Below are 19,029 nucleotides of genomic sequence, written 5' to 3'. Positions count from 1 at the left end.
TCTCTATTCCAAGCCTCCTATGGCTCAACAGGGCTTTCCAAAGCCTCCAGGATGCACCTCCCACTCCCCATCACCTGGCCAGCCCTGCCTGAACCCTGCACAGGAAGCTTCACCCCAAACCCTCCCTGACCTGTCTTTGCAGCCTTCTTTCAGAGTGTGCCCTGAGCCCTGAAGCCCTCTGATCCATCCTGCCACTACACAAGCCCCCTCCTCCAGGAAGTCCCCTCTGCCCTCTGAGTTTGGGTGGCTCTGGGCAATTTCAGGCACAAGTATGCCATCAGCCTTCCCATGAGCCAAGGCCTGTGTGCTGGGCCTCATGTTCAGTTCTTTCTGGGGCCCCCTCCACCCTCAGTGTAGCACATCACAAGGAAGGAGGGAAGACAGCCAGGGACTATTAACACCTACTGTGAGCCAGGAAACCCCCATGGGGACCTCACATATTGTAGGCCATTTACAGATGGCATGAGTTGGACCAAGGCCACAGAAGCTGTGACTCCCAGAAGAGGATGGAAACTGTGTGGCCAGGCTGAGCAAGATCCTGCCCCCAGAGGTGATCCAGGCACTGGGAGAACAGCCCAGCAGCCCACAGAAGCTTCCTGGATCATCACCTTAGCAATTCTGGAGGACGCACTGAAAATCTTCTCCACCTCCAAGCCCTGGAGGTCCTGCTTGCATCTCGCAAGCTCCAACTCTTTGCACGCATCCCATGAAGAGCAGGTCTGGCTTGCTGTTGGGAGTAGTTTCAGACACAGTCAGCACAGAAGGCCCAGTCACAGGCTATGTCACAGCGGCCACCTGTCCTGGCTCTCAGGGCACCTTGGCTCTGAGGGACTGGACCACAGCATCTAGACACCCTGTCCCACATGCCTTTACTCTCATTGTTCCCCACACCATCTCTGCACAAGCTCAAGCAGTCCCTGCTGTGATGGATGCCCCACCAGCCGCCACACCAGAGGTGACCTCTCCCCTTCTGAAGGTCACCACACTGCATTCTCCCCTCAGCTCATCTCTGGCCAGTTTTGCTGGCTCCTTGGTATCTGTGAGCTGGCCTTGTGCCAGTGGGGCCCTCAGTAACCAACACATGCCCGCAGTGAGTTATGCTGAACTAATGAGCCTCTCCTTCCAGAAGCTTCTGTGGTCTCTCAATGAGCTCTGCACCCTCTGTTGTCTCTCTGGTCAACCTTATTTGTACAGAGAGGTTGTCGTCCCCCCCCCACCCCCCAAGGACAGCCCCACAGCTGACAGCCCTGGTGTCATCCCTCCTCCCAGCCTGGAGAGGCTGGTTGTGAGGTCCCACCCTCCACATACCATGCAGATCCAGCAGGCTGGACAGGACGTCCGCTGAGGCCAGGCGAGTTCTTTTGTTGGAGTCACAGGTGCATGGGGCAATGAGTCCAATCAGTGTGCCAAACTGCCCCAGCTTCAGGGGGATCTGAGGGGCAGAAGGCCTTAAGGCTCACACTCTGTCCGCTCACACACCTGGTGCTGCCCAGGGACAGGGTAATGGGCAGCCAGAGAGGGCGAACCCTGCTCTGAAAACACCGCCCCTGTCTGGGAAGGGTTGGAAGATGCCACTGTCCAACTGCTGCCCACATTCCTGCCTCCTGAGCCCCACAGCTGGGCCCCTGGAGGCCAAGCAGCCAGGATCTGAGGAGTCTGGCTGACCTCAGGCCTAGGCTCTATGTCCAGGCACCTATCTCATTCCTGTAACTGAGCCCTCAGTTCAACTTTGGGCTTCCCCCCTTACTAGCCGTGTGACGGGGCAGGGTACCTACCCTCAGGCCCCTGGATTCTGAAGAGAGGTCTCCTCAAGCTGTGTCAGACGGGTAACCAACGAAAACCCCTCATTGCTTTTCTAGGTGTTTGTGGTACTTGTCAAGCTTTGTATTATTTGCAATGTTTAGTAACTTATTTTCTCATTTTAAGTAAATATGCACTTTTCTAACCAATGTGGTGTTCATAATTGTGTATCCTTTTTCTCAGAGAGGGTTCTCATCATGGTATGAGCTTCAGGACCCACAAAACCTAGATACTTGCAAGCCTCGGCCCATTCTCTCCCTCATTCCCACCCAGAGTGCCAGGTTGGCCCCACCAGGGGTCTCGTTGCCTTTCCCAAGTGAGGCGACCTCTTCCCACAGGACTCTTTGGGGGTGGGGGGCAGAACCAGGCGGGGGGCTGGTGCTCCTGTACTCACGCAGACGCCGATGCTCTGGATGTAGCTCTGCATGAGACAAAGATGCAGGTTCATAGCCTTCTCCCGCTCCCATTCTTTCTCGGACAAGATCCACTTTTCCAGGAGCTATAGATGGAGCCCATAACCAGAAGAGGGCGTTAAAACCCCAGGGCCAGCCCTTTCCTGGCCAACTATTCCCCACCTCATCCCTCCTACTCAGAATCCGATTTCCAATGCTATTAGATAGTTTTAGACACTTCTGGTTTCCTTCCCAGGCCCCACTACTAGGGTGATGAGGTTGTAGGAAGAGAGCGTGCCCTCCAGCATCCTCACCGAGATGGCTCTTGACTAATTAGTGTGTTGGGCCTTGCTCCAAATGTTTGCCCATCAGTGCAAGGGCCAGGAGCACAGCCCACCCTGAATTCCAGGACCTAAGCATTCATGCATCTACTAACAGAGCTTAATAGTTCTGGAAGCAAAAGTGGATAGAAGTGAAAGGAGAAATAAATAAGCCAGAGTGTTAGAGGTTTCAGCACCTCTTTCTCAGTAACTGATAGAACAAGACAGAAAATCAGGAAGGATACAGGAAACTTCAACAACACTGGCAACCAACTTGGCCTAATTCATATTTAGGAATACTCTGACCAACACAGCAGGATAGTGTTCAAGTGCACACAAGGCATTCGCGGAAGGTAGACCAAACCTGGACAACAAAATAAGTTTCAGGCAATGTAAAAGGACTCAAATCATACGAAGTGTGTCCTCAGACTACAATGGAGTTAAAGTAGGAATCAAAAACAGAATGACCTCTGGACAATTCTCAAATATTTGAAAATTTCTAGATAACCCATGGGTCAAAGAAAAGATGAAAAGAGAAATTAAAATGTATATTGAACTGAAATAAAGTTAGAACATGACATATCAATGTTTGTGGGATGCAGCAGCCAAGAACAAAGTCAGTGGGCCCACACAATCAGATTTTAAGACTTATCATAACATTACAGTAATCAAGACAGGATGACACTAATGTAAAGATAGACAAATACATCATTGGAACAGAATAAGTGTTCAGAATTAGAGCCACACATACATGGTCGATTGATTTTTGACAAAGGTGCAAAGGTAGTTCAGTGGAGAAAAGATAGTGTTTTCAACAAACAATGCTAGAACAATTGCTTATCTGTGTGCAAACATACAAAAATTACATAAACTTTGATCCATACATCTCACCATATACAAAAGCTAACACAAAATATACCATAGACTTAATTGTAAAACCTGAAACTATACAGTATTAGAAGAAAATCTTTGTGATCTTGGGTTAGGCAAAGTTTATTAGATATGACACCAAAACCATGATCCATAAAAGAAAAAAAATTATAAATTAGACTTTATCAAAATTTAAAACTTTTGCTCTTCAAAAGACACTGTGAAATTCATGAAAAGACAAATAACAGACTGAGAGAAAATATTTGCAAATTACATAGCTAATAAAGGACTTGCATCTAGAAAACATAAAAACTGAAAACTCAATAACAAGAAAGCAAACAACCTAATTTTTTAAAAAGCTACCTTTACCCTTCAAAAATGACAAGTTATGAAAGGCAAAGACTAAGGAATTCTTCCAGACTGAAGGAGACTAAAGAGACGTGACAATTAAATGCAATGCATGTCCAGATTGGATCCTGGATTGGTAGAAAATAGCTACTATAAAGAGCATTAATGGAACAATTAGTAAAGCCTGCTATAGACCAGTGGTTCTCAACCTTCCTAATGCCGCGACCCTTAAATACAGTTCCTCATGTTGTGGTGACCCCCAACCATAAAATTATTTTCATTGCTACTTCATAACTGTAATTTTGCTACTGTTATGAATCATAATATAAATATCTGATATGCAGGATGTATTTAGGTGACCCCTGTGAAAGGGTTGTTCGACCCCCAAAGGGGTCGCGACCTACAGGTTGAGAACCACCGCTATAGACCATAGATTAGAATATAGCATTGTACCAATGCTAAATTTCCTGGTTTTGATCATTATCCTATATAACAAAAGCCTAATATGCTAAGTGTCCGGTCGTCTGGTGGGCCATTCAACCAATCGAAGTGTAATATGCTAATGATATGCTAAGGCTGCTCAACCGTTCGCTGTGACGTGCACTGACCACCAGGGGGCAGACACTCCGACTGGTAGGTTAGCTTGCTGCTGTGGTCTGGCTGATGGGGACTGAGCAAGATGGGCTGGACATGCCCTGGAGCCCTCCCACAGCCCTTCCCCAGCTGGCCAACCTCCCACATCCCTCCCCAGCCTCAATTATGCACTGGTGGGGTCCCTCGGCCTGGTCTGAGCCCTCTTGCAATCTGGGCTGAGGGGACCCCCCCCCAAGTGCACAAATTTCATGCACTGAGCCTCTAGTTGTTATATAAGAGACTATTCTTGCCCTGGCAGGGTGGCTCAGTTGGTTGGAGCACCATCCTGTACATCAAAAGGGTTCAATTCCCATCCAGGGCACATACCTAGGTTGTGGGTTCAATCTCCAGTTGGGGCATTGATGGGAGGCAATGGATCAATGTCTCTCTCTCTCTCTCTCTCTCTCTCTCTCTCTCTCTCTCTGTCTCTCTCTCTGTTCCTCTTTCCAAGATCAATAAAAAACATCCTCAGGTGAGGCTTAAAAAAATAAGAAATAAAAAAGAGACTATTTTTGTTCTTAATATCTGCAACTGTCTATGATTTAAAAGGTGTGTGTGTTGTGTGTGTAATGAGGAAGAGAAAAATGTGGCAAAATATTAAAAATTGTAAATCTGAGTGAAAGGTATACAAGAGTTCTTTTTACTATATTTGCAACTTTTCAGCAAATTTTAAATTTTATCTAAATAAAGTTACCAAAACAATGTTTAACTCATACCCCTGTTTTCCACAGAGAGTCTGGCCCTCAGGCCAGCTTCCTGGGAGAGGTGGCCATCCCTGGCCCTCTGAGAGACAACTCACATGCACCATCTCCTGCAGGCCCTTGGGGTCCATCTGCCTCTGCAAAAGGCCCTCCATCAGCTGCTGCAGGACACACAGGGCATTCATGTACAGGGTCTATGACAAGAGAGGGAAAAGCCAGGCAGCAATGAGGAGGGTGCACAGTGTAAGATGATCAGATAAACAGCTCTTTTACTTTTGCTCAAATTGAGTGCTTTACACTTGTCTTCTCACATGGTGTAAAAGTCAGCTTCTTAAGAGGAACCCGTTTCACAAAGGAGGAAACTGATCTAGAGTCCAGTTCTCCTGACTCTTCATCCAGGGCCAGGCCCTGGAGGCACAGATGGCTACCTGACCACAAAAGATTTGTCCTTCTTTTCCAACAGTGTTCCTGGAAAATAGCTCTCCAGTCTGGGACTACATTTCCCAGCACCCCTTATATTTAAGTGGAGCCATGTGACTGAGTTCTGACCAATAGAAGGTGAGCAAAGTAGTTCATAAATCCTCCATACTCTTTTTCTTCCTCTCCATGATGGATATCAATACCCATGCAGACCTTTGGAACCAGGCACTGAAGAAGGCAGGGCTCCTGAATAACTGTGTAAAGCAGCTCTATCCCCACCCCCACTGCCAATTTGAACTACGCTCTCATGTTGTTAAACCACAGAGATTTCAGAGTTTATCTGTTACAGCAGTTAGCATCACCTTACACTGACAAACAGAACCTGCTGCACTTTGCTGCCTCTAACCACAGATGGGTGGTTCAGGATGGTGGGCTCTCAGCACTATTCATGTTAAAGTAAACTTCCAGGTCCTGACCCAGAAAATGAGGTGGCTCAGAGGGACCTACCTTAATGGACTCATTGTCCTTTCCTGGGGGTTGGAGAGAAATTACAGAATGTATACTGATATCCATCAGCTCACTGTTTTCCTCTGTGGAGTAGAAAGGCTTCACTTTGCTAAGGAAAGAAAAAGTGACAGAAGGAGTGGTCAGTGGAAGTTGAGATCCCACTGGGAGGGGTAGACATCCCGGGCTCCTGGCCCTCTGCCAGACAACTCATGTGCACCATCTCCTGCAGGGCCTTGGGGTGGAGGCATGTCACAGATCAAGAGAGAGACCAGCTTTCCTGGCTGGGGGTGTGCACCCTCCCCAGGGGTCTGTGCTCTGCTCAGCCATCAGTGTCCAGTGACTATGTCAGGGATTGAGAGGCAGAACCAAGGATCCAAGGCCACCTCTCCTACTTGGTGTCTCTAACCCTGTCCATCTCCTGCTCAGAAACATTCCATTGCTCCTCCAAGAACACAACCATAGACTCTGCCTTCCAAGTTGGTATTAGCCCAGGGTCAAATGTAATACGTGGACCAGCAATAGTAGGTCACCTTAGAGTTTATTAGAAAGTAGAGGCCCAGTGCACAAATTCGTGCATGGGTGGGAGCTGGCCAGCCTGCCCTGATGGGGGCCATCAGGCAGAGCTGGCGGGGGGAGGGGACACGGGAGGTTGGCCAGCCAGGCCCGCTCCCGATTGGGGTGGGGAGGGCGGATCAGGAGCCAGGCCAGCCAGGGGTAGGGGCTGTGGGAAGTTGGGGGAGGCCAATCGGAGCCCCGATCAGGCTGGTTGGCCTCCGCAGTGCACGTCATAGTGACTGGTCATTCTGGTTGTTCCATTGTTCCAGTTGCTTGGCTTTTATATATACAGATGCCAATTCTATGGCCCCACCTCAGAGCTACTGAATCAAATACTCTGGGGATTAGGGCCCAGCCATCTGTGTTTTGATAACCCCTCCAGGTTTGTACATAGCTGCTTCAGATATCTAGCCCATTCTCTTTCTTTGTTTTTAAATGTATCTTTATTGTTCAATATATTACAGTTTTCCCCCAACTCCTGTCATCTTCCACCCCTCTCCTGCCCCCTCCCCAGGCCTTCACCACACTATTGTCTGTCCATGGATTATGCATATACTAGAGGCCTGGTGCACAAATTTGTGCACCAGTGGGGTCCCTCAGCCTGGCCTGTCACCTCCCATCCAAGGAGAAGAGCACAGCCTGAAATATTGTTGAGAATTATGGACAAGATGTGTGGAAGCAGACTCCTATCTTCCAGGATGGCCCATTGCCCGGGAGCTGCCACCCAAGACCCCTGCTACGGAGGCAGACCTGCACCAAGGAGCGCCGAGGGATGGTTTGCATCTGCCCAGGAGAGGTGCCTGGGGCACACGCAGGGGCCCAGCTCACCTCAGGTGCAGGAGGGCATCCATGGCCATGGTGCGCATGGGAGACACCAGATTGTCGGTCGGCTCCGCCTTGATGATCGCCTGCCCGGCAGAGCAGGGCAGTGAGCTGCCAAGCCACCCAGAGGCCCAGGCCAGGAAGGATGGGGCCCTTAAATCTCAGGGGCCCTGATGGTGGCAGTACTCCCAGCACTAATGCCAGGAAAACCTGACATTTTTAGGATCACTTGGCCTTTGCCATTTTCGGGGAAGGGCAAAATCTGGTGAAAGGTGTGGGACTCAAGATGGATGTGTGATTCCCACTCAGGTATGCATTACTCTACTGTATCCTGGGAAAACCACTTCTCCTGCCTGAGACCAAGTTCCCTTACATGTAAAATGAGGACTCGGCAGTCCTGTGACTGGTGTGAAATGACATGCACAGAGCTTCTGGTCCAGGCAAGAGCCAAAGTCACGTTCGCTTCCTTCTCAGGGCCTCCTGTACCACCCACATCTCACTTCCCTCCTGAACTGCCTCAGACTCAGCCGGAGCGGTGTCTGGGGCTAAGGCATTGCAGGGCATGGGGAGGTCTGGGGCCAGGGCAGTGGCTGTCCCACAACCTCCATCAGCACCTGTCACTGCTTCTTGCCTTTGGGTGACATTTTCTAGATCTTATCAAAGTTTTGTGCAAAAATAGTTTGAAGCTCTGCCTGCAGCCGACACCTGCCCAGAGGTCCTTCCTACATACAGAGAAATGCTGGGGCAACATGGGGCTGAGCTGGTGGACCTGTGTGTCCCCACCCTGAACCCACCCCCTCAGGGGCACACAAAGCCGGGCTGTTTCCTGGCTATGAAACCCTTTATCAGATATGAGACTCTCATCTCAGAACTCCTACAGCTGGATCACAGCAGAACTGAGACAGAATGGGCTTCAGAGACCCGGGAGGCCCCTCGTCCCTCAGACGCCCTCAGGAACTTGCAGAGTTAGACCCCACACTGCCCAGGTCCCAGGCCCCAGGCCCCCAGCTTACCACTATAATGGCAGTAAGAGTCATCTTCTGGGCAAATTGAAAGTCCCCCGGGCCCTTGAGGTTTTCGATGGCACTCGAGATCTGCACCACGCTCTTCATGAAGGCCATTTTGAGGCAGATGTCCTGTGCGCAGACCAAGCAGCGGGATGGAAGAAGCGTGTTGTGAGTGAGTCCAAGAATCCCCAGCCACAGTCTTCATGCCTGGACCCTGCAGCCGCCTAAGGATGCTCCTTCCACCACCCGGAGAGACAGCCAGCCTCATGCTGTCCTTCAGCCACTGACAGAGCACCTGCCACGCGGTGGGGCTGTGGGCCAGACCCCCCCCCCCACACCTGCACCTGAGGGCAGCGGTGCCGGTCACTGAGCACCCTCACTGGCCAGGGGCACCAAGCCCTGTGTGTCATGGGAGATAAAAGTTATTGAGATAAAACCTCTCTGCTTTTACAACATGGATGAATCTTGAGGGCATTTTAATACTGGATGATTCTGCCCACACGAGGTACCTGGAGCAGTCAGACTCAGAGACAGGAAGTGGAACGGGGCTGCCAGGGGCTGGAGGGGTGGCTGGGCAGTCATTTGATGGGTGCAGAGTTTCAGTTTTGAAGGACAAAGGGTGCTGGAGATGGATGGTGGTGATGGCTGCACAACTACGTGAATGTACGTAATGCCACTTAACAGGGTCATGATGGCAATATTTAGGTTATGGGTATTTTACTACAATTTAAAAAATAATAACAAAATAATATGTGCTTCATTCTCTGTGTTTTCCCTTCCTTGTTATTCAAAGAAAGTAGCTAGTCCCTTTGCATTTCTGAAGACAACCCCACATCTTGTCCCTTATGGAAGGCCAAGAGGCAGCTGTCTGGGGTGGAGGGCAGAGGCTAGGGTAGAGGGAGGGAGGGAGACTGGAAAGGGGGGCTCATCTTGTGACTTCTGAGGACCCATGCTCACCCCTCCCAGCACTTGAGGGAGGGGCTACACACCACATCCTCCTGCAGCAAAAAAATAGCACAGACTGGGGCAATGGGCCTCCCAAATGCTGGGAGTCACGTAGGACTCCTGGATGTCTCCATGTGGGCCATGGGCTGCCTGGACCCAGCTCCCGGCTTCACCACCACCCAGAGAGGAATGCAGGGTGACATTCTGCCCGCCTGGCTAAAGGAGGGCATCTCCTGGGCACTGACGGTGGGTCTGTGTCCTCCTGGGTTACCTGGGAGCTGCTGGTGTAGTGGTGAATGATCTTGGCGGTGATGGGGGTGTCCACATGAGTGAGGAGCATCTGCCAGTGGCAGTGCAAGGCCACACAGCTGTACATCACCATGAGAGCGCTCTTCACTGTCTCCCGCCTCCAGGGGTGGTCCTTCTGCAAGGCCAACGACAAGGAAAAGACCTGCTGGGTGGGGGTAATGTGCTCAACTTGCCCTGCTAGGAGCGAGCAGGGTCAGCCCCCGCTGCTCTCGGATCGTCTCTGGTTACAAGACCAAAAGAGCCATTGAGTTAGCCAACTGTGCCTAAAACAGTCGTTCATTCAATACTTTTTTATTGAGCACCTACAACATGCTGAGCCCTGGGTGTAGCGTGGTGAGTAAGTCAGAGCAAGGTCAGACTGCCCATTAGCTATGAGTAGTTGGCTGTGTGGAGACTCCTAAGCAGAGTCAGGCTGTGCATGCCCTCATACCCCCACCTGCCAGGCACCTGCCCTGGGCCAGGGGCTCTCATGACGCTGGGGATCCAGCAGGAACAGACACCTCAGCCCTGCTCTCCTGAGAGGAGGTGTCAGAGGCCACCAAACCCTCCGTGGACGTGAGGCTGGGGGCCGCTGGACCCTGCCAGGCTGCAAATAAAAATCCAGGTCTCAGGTCCTGCTCTGTGGAGCAGGTTGAGAGACACTCTCCATCCAAACAGCTAGACCCCAGGGCAAGGGTGGAGGTCAAGGCCAAAGCTTGAGGCATCAGTGACTCCAGATGACTGCCCACTGGGCCTCCGCCGACCTGTGGCACCCAGCCCTGCAGCAGGAAGCTGGACCAGAGGCTGGCCATGGCTGCTTGGGTCCAATGCCTGGCTTTACCACTGGCTAATGCACGCCTTTGGACAAGCTTCACTGCTCTCGTCTATACCACCTCCATCCAAGCCCCATTGGTTCACTGAGGCAGAGCTCCCAACACGTGGAAAGCACCTACACTTCTTCAGACCCAGTGGGGCTGGACGAGGCTTGGGACCCTGCACTGCTAGCCTGCACCCAGGTACCCTCATCATGAATAGCTAAAGGCTCAGACTCCTGTGAAATATCTGGGTTCTGGAAAGGCCCACCTTGTGTTCTTTAAATTGTCCAACAGCAAAAGCTCTGTTGGAGGTGGCCTCCAGATCACAGTCATTTTGAGGATAGGAGACATGGAGGGGGGGTTCTTTATTTTTTTAATGTTTTTATTGATTTTTTTTTGAGAGAGAGAGAGGAAAGGAGAGGGATAGAAAGAAATATCCATACGAGAGAAACATAGATCGGTTGTCTCCTGCATGTGCCCTGACGGGGAATCGAACCCGTGACCTCTTGGTTCATGGATCAATGCTCAACCACTGAGCCACACTGGCCAGGCAAGAAGAGAGGGGTTTTTTTTGTTGTTGTTGTTGTTTTTGTTTTTTGTTTTTTAATTTTTTTATTGCTTAAAGTATTACAAAGGGTATTACATATGTGTCCTTTTTTTCCCCGCCCTTGACAATCCCCTGGCCTCCCCTACCCCCCAGAGGCTTACGCCCCTTGATTGTGCTCATAGGCATGCGTACAAGTCCTTCGGATGCTCTCCCCTCTGTCTCGCTTTTAGTCTGCCTGTGGCCTTCCCGATGCTACTTTGACAATATGTTTGAGGCAGCTCTGCCTCTGTATCTATTATTGTTCAAAAGTTTATAATGGTCAGAAGAGAGGTTCTTATTGTGATTGGGTAAACACCTTGGTATGAATGCTAAGAGCACTGTTGCTCTAAGAGGCCCCTAGAAACCTGGTTGTAGAGAGAAGGAGCCTTACCCGCCAAGCACCGATCTGCCAGGACTCCTCTGATTCCTGAATCCTCTCCTCAAAGTCCTGAAGCACACTCAGCACAGTCTTCACCTGGCCCTGGGCGCACAGGCCAAAGCACAGAATCACACCCTGTGGGGAGACCCAGTCAGCTGGGGTGAGGGGGCGGGCAGGGGGCAGAGGAGGAGCCATCATACACACATACACATATGCACATACATGGGTGCACACACGTGTGTATGTATACACATGAACAAGTACACACATGCACACATGGGTACACGTATATATACAAAGGAACACACATGCACACGCACGCACGCACAGGTACACACAGAGACATGAATGCATACACGTGTGCATACATGTGCACATGCATGCACACACATGCGTGCGTGCATGCATATGCCATATCCCCTGAGGGTCCAGAGAGCTCTGACAGATAGGAGGGGGCTGCAGGGTGCCTTCACCTCTCGGTCAAAGTCCTTGCTGTAGTCGGTCTTGTACAGCAGCTCCAGCAGCAACACCTCCACCTTGTCGGCCTCCAGGCCTGTGGCCAAGGTGAAGCCCAACGCCCGGTACAGGAAGCTCTAGAATGTCAGAGGACAGATGGAACTTCAGTGTACAGTCTTTAAAATAAATGTTCAGGGGCAGTTGGACTGTATGTACAGGGACAAGCATATTACAAATAGTGGGGCCCAAATTTCTCTCCTATACAAATTGAAACAATTTACACTCCCACCAACTAATCCAAGAGGACCCATTTTCCCACATTCTCCCCCTCAATCGGACATTACCAGTGAGAGGTGGGACATTCCCATTTTCATTTATTTCTTTATTAGTCTTGTAGATCACCTTTGCATAGTTTCAAGATCCATTCTTGGAATTTCTGTCTATATTCTTTCCCCATCTCCTGTTCAGTTATTCTCCTATTTTGTTTTCATTGATGTATATATTTGAAGTCCACATTTAATCCACACAACTGTAGAAGGTAACTATGATTATAGTATTGAGAGATGAGAAAGCAAGCAAGAAGTGGTAGAACCAGGAAGCGTAGTCTAAGGCTCACTTCTTAACAAACGAGTATCAGAAGAATCAACTGGCAGGTCACTTTCGGTGGTCTCTTTCCCCCATGTCTCATTTCCCTTTTGATTTTATTTATGATAATTTTGTTTTGTCACACAGAAAATTTTCATTTTCATAGAGGAAAGTGTCTTTCTTTTCCTTTGTCTTTTCTGGTTTCTTTTCATGCATATGAAGGTCTATTCCATGTTAAGATCATACAAATACTCACCCCATGAATTCTTCTGGTTGGCCCACGGTTTTATTTTATTTAGTACACTTCAGTCTTTGCTCTGGGACAGTGAATCCTTCCTTATCCTGCTTCATTTTCAATATGTTTTTAGCTATTCTCTTACTTTTTTTCCCACTCAGATGAACTTTAAAAGAATCTTGTAACATTTCATAAAATTGTCAAATTTCCATAAAAACTCCTTCTGGGAATTTGGGAGAAATTATGTTGCAGATTAATTTGAGAACAATGGACACCTTTACAACATTGAGACCCTATTTACGAACAAGAGGTGGCATCTATTTGATTGGGGCTTCTTTTAGCTCCCCTGCCTCCCCTTGCAATTTTGTGTTCTTCGCATACTTAATATTTCATGATTGAAGATATGTTGATTATATATTTTACATTGCACTGGTCCTTTGACTATGTTTTCATTATATTGCATTGTATTTTTTTGTATATAGGAAGATAATGATTTCTGATGTTAATTTTGGCCTTATCTTCTTTACTGCTAAGCTAGAACCTGGAGACTCCTTTAGCCTTCTGTGGCTCTATGTCATCCTCACCCTTTCCCTGTCTACCAAAATCTGTTCAGACATCTCAGTCGTGCCTGTTGGACTCTGATATCAGACAACTTCAGGTGGAGAGTGAGGTGAGAAGGATGGGGAAGCTGGTGACTGGAGGAGAGGTTGCCCAGCTTCAACAAGCAGGTTCTTAAAAACACACACACATACACAATACAAAACCCCACTGGTCTAGACCCCACTTCTCTCTTCCCAGGACCCTGTAGACAGCCGTGGGTACAGCTGCTCTCACACAGCTGATGTGGGGACCAACCTTCTCCAGGGAGGGGCTGTCAAAGCTCTCGATCTGGTTATTCAGCTCTTTGGCCAGACGCAGGCTCCAGTTGGAACCCCGAGTCTTCTTGAGGGAGAGTCTCAGAAACTGGGGAGGCAGATGACATTGGTGTGCAGTGCTCCAGTAAGGCTGTGTGGTACTGAGTAGTGACCCACCTTCTCTAACACCCTCCCCAATCTGTGAATCACTGGACCCATAAAGTCCTGATCCAGTGCTAACATTCTGGGGGCCTGGGGGTCTGGGGAACAGCTGTGGCTTTTGAGATGGTGGGAAGGATGTCAGCCATATGCCGATTTCCTGAGTACTTGGTGTCACAGAATGGAAGGCCCTCTGTTCTCCCCGCTGCTAGACACAGCTGTGGAAAGCTTCATACCCCCCGAATCTTCTAACAGGAGAGTGTGTCCTTTAGGGACTCCTAAAATCTCCACATGCCAACCCCACCAAGTGCCCTCCCATCCATCCTCCCCAGCCTCCGCAGGCGGGGTCACCTCTTTACCTGAATCAGCTTGTCCGCCCAAGTCTCCTGATTCCATGTAAACTTAGTATGTTCTGCAGAAAGAAGGATCACACATGTTACTCTCTGCTGCTCCCCTCTGAGGCACCTCCTTAGCCTGGCCTGTGAAGCCCCCCATGGGGCATGCTCACCACACGCTATATTTCCCTCCCCACCTTCCCAAGGACCAAAATAGGCTGTGCTGGTCTACCATAGCCTCGCCTCCTGGTGTGCAAGCCACATAATTAGTACCCCAGTCTGCACGCTGAGAGGGCACTTCACCTTCCAGGTACTTGATCAGCAGTGGGATCTCCAACTCCCACATGTCGGCCATGGAGGGTGCAATGCTGTGGCTCAGGGTCCTCAGAAGGTTGAGCATGGCTATCCCCCTCCCTTCCCCTTCGTAGGGGGATGACATCAGCACCTGCAGGGAACCCAGACTCCAGTGGGGCTCTGCCCATGGTCTGGGCAGCCCTGGGCTCCTCGCCCCCACAGAGAACACTGGGGACAGACCGTGAGCTCCTTCCCTGCCCCATGGGTCATGGATTAGCATCCGGGGTCCACACAAAGGTGCAAGATGGAGCCCGCCTCCCGGGGGCAGGCAAGCCACTGTCCTGGGGGTGCTTTGAGATGCTCAAAGGCCAAGCAGAGGAATCTGAGAGCAGGTCCGAGTCCACTGTACCTGGCACACCTATACCAGAGGGACAGCAGGGACCAGGAAAGCTCTGTTGTCCAAACGTCCAGCTCCCTCCCAACTCTGGGGGCTCTGGGAATTAGGAGCTCGAGGGAGAGGCACCAGAGGACACGGTCTCAGCCAGGCCAGGGCACAACCTGGGCGAGCCACTCACCAGGAGACGGGCCAGCAGCTTCTGCGGTGCAGGCAGGTCCACTGAGGAAGAAGGAGATTTGACCCCTGCTGGAGTGCTTGGCCCAAACCAGGAGATGCCCCACCCCCATGTCCCCAAGGTGGGGCTCTACCCTGGAAGGTGCTTTCCTAACAGGACCCCATTGTCCACAGAGATAATATATGGGCACAGGGGATTTTCCATAAAGAGCATCACTTTATTTGGCTTATCCTGGGAAGAGTGGAGAATCATGCTATGGGCTGGGGCTTAGAAGATGCTATTTTCAGGATAAGCCCACTTTGTAGTGGACACTAGGGTCTCCCATGAGAATGTGCGTCTCTTACTGTGAACCTTGGCATCTATTGAGCCAACAGTAATCAGACACCTACCCCCCACCTCCCCGCAACTGTACAGGTGCTGAGAGTCAATGAGTCTGTAAGAAACAAACACAGCTCTTGGACCAGTGGGCAAGGGAGGACCAGGCTTCCCGAGAAGTTGCAAGTGACAGAGCTGAGTTGGGAGTGGGGGCATGAGGAAGACCTCAGGGGGTGGCCTCATTGGTTGCTCCAAGCAGGCTCCACCGTTTGCTGTCCTTGGGTCCTAAAGGGCACCTCAAATCACCTCCACTGTCAGCCATGCCCATCAGCAAACCCCTGGGCCCTGAGAGCAGCCCCCTGGGAACAGCAGTGTCATCCTGCACATAGCTGGGCCTAGTCACTTTTTTGACTCTGATGTTCACAGTGCTCAGTCGCGGGGACCACAGTGGAGTGGTTTACGGAGGACTCACGATGGGACATCTATAGTTCCTCCACCTGGCTCACAGCAGCCCAGAGAGGTCACACGAAGGGAGAGGCTGAGCCAGGACCTCGAAAGGGTGGGGTCTGGGCTGGGTCATGGGGACATGAAGAATGAGCCACCAGAGGAATTTTGTGCAGTGTTACTACCTCCTCGGATGAGGCAAGGGCGTGCCTTTGGCCTGACTGTTGGGGCTCGGGATGCTTCCTGGAGGAGGGGAAGTGTTCAGAGACATGGAGGGTCTCACTTAAGGGACCTGCCCAATCCCACCAGCTGGCTCAGGGATCTGCCCACCATGCCTGCTCTTGCTGGCCATGCTGGTCTCCCCATCCACGATGTGGAACTGGCGTTCAGCCAGGTTTGTGAGGCTGATGCAGATGGGGGTCAAGACCTCCATGTTATTGGTCTCCATGATGTAGCACAAGAGCCTCACCCAAAACTCCTGGTGGAGAGAGGGGGCCAGGATTAGCTGGGACGTCCCATGGCCACACGAGGGGATGGGTCAGGCTCCCCCACAGTGTAGGCCTCACCTCAGTTTCCCAAAACTGTACTCCCACCCACTGACAGCCTCAACCCTGGCTGGCTCCGCTGCCAACCCCAGTCTTTTGTCAGGTCCATCAAGTGACACCCCCCTGATATGGCGGAGGAAGCCAGCTAGTCCTGGGGGCCCAACTCCCACCCCGGCTGACCTCCCGCCAACCCCACACCATCACATCCTCTTCAACCAGCTCCCTCCCTCTGACCCCAAATCCTACAGAGGTGCACACTGGGCAGATGACTCAGCCAAGCTTGCCCACTGTGATGGTCAGGTTTATGTGTCAACATGGCTAGGTGAGAGTACCCAGTTATTCAACCAAACACTCCTCTAGGTGTGGCTGTGAAGGGTTTTGTAATCCTTAAAGGAGATTATCCGAGATAGGGTGGGTGGACTTCATCCCATCAGCTAAAGAGCCTTAAGAGCAAAAAAACTAAGTTTCTCTGAGGAAGAGGATATTCTGCCTCATGACAGCAGCAGCAGCAGCTCCTACCTGAGTTTCCAGCCTGCAGGCCTGTCCTGCAAACTTCAGGCTTGCCAGCCCCCACATTTGCACAAACCAATGCCTTGAAATAAATTGTGTGTATGTATGTGTGTTTCTCCTATGGCCCTGTTTCTCGGGAGAACGCTGACTAATATAGATTCTTGGAGCCCCCCAACTTCACCCTACCATCTCCCCCTTCCTTGGATGCTTATTGAACACCCCCAGCTAATCCTGGTCCCCTAAGCCTCACTATGCGTCTCTGGGAGTTTGGACTAAGGCTCCTCTGCTACTAATTAACAAGTGAAGTCACTCAGCTATTCTGGCTGCCAGGACTAGAATCCTCAGCTCCTGGGTTCCCCCAAGGAGGAGGCCTCACGGTGAACTGGAAACAGCATTTTAATCCTGGATGCACTCAAGGATTAAACAGTAATAAGACACCTACCCCCCTTCCTCCCCGCAACTGTACAGGTGCTAGGAGTCAATGAGTCTGTAAGAAACAAACACAGCGCTTGGACCAGTGGGCAAGGGAGGACCAGGCTTCCCGAGAAGTTGCAAGTGACAGAGCTGAGTTGGGAGTGGGGGCATGAGGAAGACCTCAGGGGGTGGCCTCACTGGTTGCTCAAAGCAGGCTCCACCGTTTGCTGTCCCTGGGTCCTGCTTCGAAGCCTGGAGCACATGTATGTCTCTCTGATCCTCAGTTTCCTCCTCTACAAAAGCAGGGTAATAATAAGAGAGCCTAACTCACAGGGCTGTTGGGATCATTCAATGAGTGTCCACGTGCTGCACACCTGGCACAGTACCTGCTCTATACAGGCTCGGTGAATTGTAGAGATCATTTTTCTTCTAATTATTTCTGTTATTAAGATAAACTGCCATTGGACAGGGGTATCGAGCCCAGGGCCTTACTTAATGGACAATGATACCCTCCTTGAGCTGCATGGTAGCTGTTTCCTATCTTATTGCTATGTCACAGTGTAATGCAATTGAAAGTTGTCACGTTTATTTCTCCGTAAGCCTGTGAATTGATTGGGGTCATACTGTGTCATTTTGGTGTATGTCCTCATGTCTTTACTGTATGTTTATGGAATTAAACCACTAAAATACTTTGTTTTCACACACACACACACACACACACACACACACACACACAACTTATCAGGACTGAAGGGGATTTAAGTCAACAAATACATTTCGGGCAATAAGTCAACTGATACATAGTAAGGCTTACTGTGTGCCAGCCATTGCCCAAGCATCTGGGGGCTCTAAGTTCCCATCAAGCATCCGGCTCTGGAACTGGATCTTGAAGGACTACAGCTCAGGCAATTGGAAGATCAAGGCCCCCACGCATCACAGGCAGTGGGAATGGGAGAAGCCACAGCACAGTCCTGGACACGCACCGTTGCCCCAAGCCTGAGCCATGCAGACGTGAGCAATTAGCTTCAGTGTGCCAGCCCAGTGGGCAGGTGGGCGGGGCTCACTCACATTGGTCATCCCACTGACAGCAGAGGTTATGATCTTCACGGTGTCCATGGTGACTTTGTGCACCATCTTTTCCTCCAGGTCCCTCTGATGAAAGCTCTCCCGGCGATTCGTCTGGAATGCAGAACCGAGGGGTCCCTGCTTGAGGGCTGGCAAGGGGCTTGCTGTGGTCTTGGGTGTGATCTCCTCACCCCCATGGGGTTGAAGCCCGGACACTGAGTCTCCAGGATGCTCAGAGCCGGGAATGTCTCTCTGTGTTTTCTAGACTCCTGCCTGTGTGTCTGCACCCACCTTTACCTACAGTTCACTGTGTCTGCATACTTGTGTCAAGGACGTATATGCATATAGTTCAAGCTCAGGGACATTCTTTCTCTGACACTTTGGAAACCATTTCCAAAGTCCACCTGCTCCATGGTCTGCATGCCAGGACCACTCACCAATTTGTAGGTGGACAGGGTCAGCTGAATGGACACGTACTTTAGGCCCCAGCCTTTGATCCTGTCCTGGAAGCCAGACAGAGCCAGCTGGCCGATGATGCGGAGAATTGCCATTCTCACCTGAGAGGACAGGGCGACAGACACGCTGGGGGTCGGGATGGGCTCCAGGGTGGGAGGCTGGGCATCCAACACCCAATCCCATGACATGAGATAATAGAATTGGGGTGCTCTGGGCTAGAAGGGGTCTCAGGAGCCACCTGACCACTACCCACTCTGTTCACTACCCCTGCCTCATCCAGAGGATCCCACTCTGCAGCATGTCCACCCCAGAATCTCACCTGGACCTTTCTGAGACATAGAGTGCACTGCCTTTTACGTAGACAGCTCCATCCTCAGGGGACAACCTGAGGCGCCCTGGGGC

The 19,029-nt window shown here is 50.8% G+C and overlaps 1 protein-coding gene across 1 annotated transcript in view; it reads right to left on the bottom strand.

Annotated features, from left to right (window-relative positions):
- The window catches only part of MROH2A (maestro heat like repeat family member 2A), a 41,959-nt gene that overhangs the window by 10,080 nt on the left and 12,850 nt on the right, over positions 1-19,029 (bottom strand). Inside the window, 17 exon segments of the mRNA XM_023759198.1 lie at positions 588-727; positions 1,309-1,432; positions 2,195-2,299; positions 5,163-5,258; positions 5,992-6,100; positions 7,375-7,454; positions 8,382-8,504; positions 9,592-9,744; positions 11,401-11,523; positions 11,862-11,981; positions 13,520-13,627; positions 14,037-14,089; positions 14,316-14,457; positions 14,882-14,922; positions 15,968-16,115; positions 18,175-18,285; positions 18,609-18,728. Coding sequence (XP_023614966.1) covers positions 588-727; positions 1,309-1,432; positions 2,195-2,299; positions 5,163-5,258; positions 5,992-6,100; positions 7,375-7,454; positions 8,382-8,504; positions 9,592-9,744; positions 11,401-11,523; positions 11,862-11,981; positions 13,520-13,627; positions 14,037-14,089; positions 14,316-14,457; positions 14,882-14,922; positions 15,968-16,115; positions 18,175-18,285; positions 18,609-18,728 — 1,896 coding nt within the window.

Source organism: Myotis lucifugus, unplaced genomic scaffold (assembly GCF_000147115.1).
Source record: "Myotis lucifugus unplaced genomic scaffold, Myoluc2.0 scaffold_3, whole genome shotgun sequence".
Taxonomy (NCBI): Eukaryota; Metazoa; Chordata; class Mammalia; order Chiroptera; family Vespertilionidae; genus Myotis; species Myotis lucifugus.
Note: the sequence above shows the minus strand (reverse complement) of the source record. Positions and strands in the feature narration are given on the sequence as shown.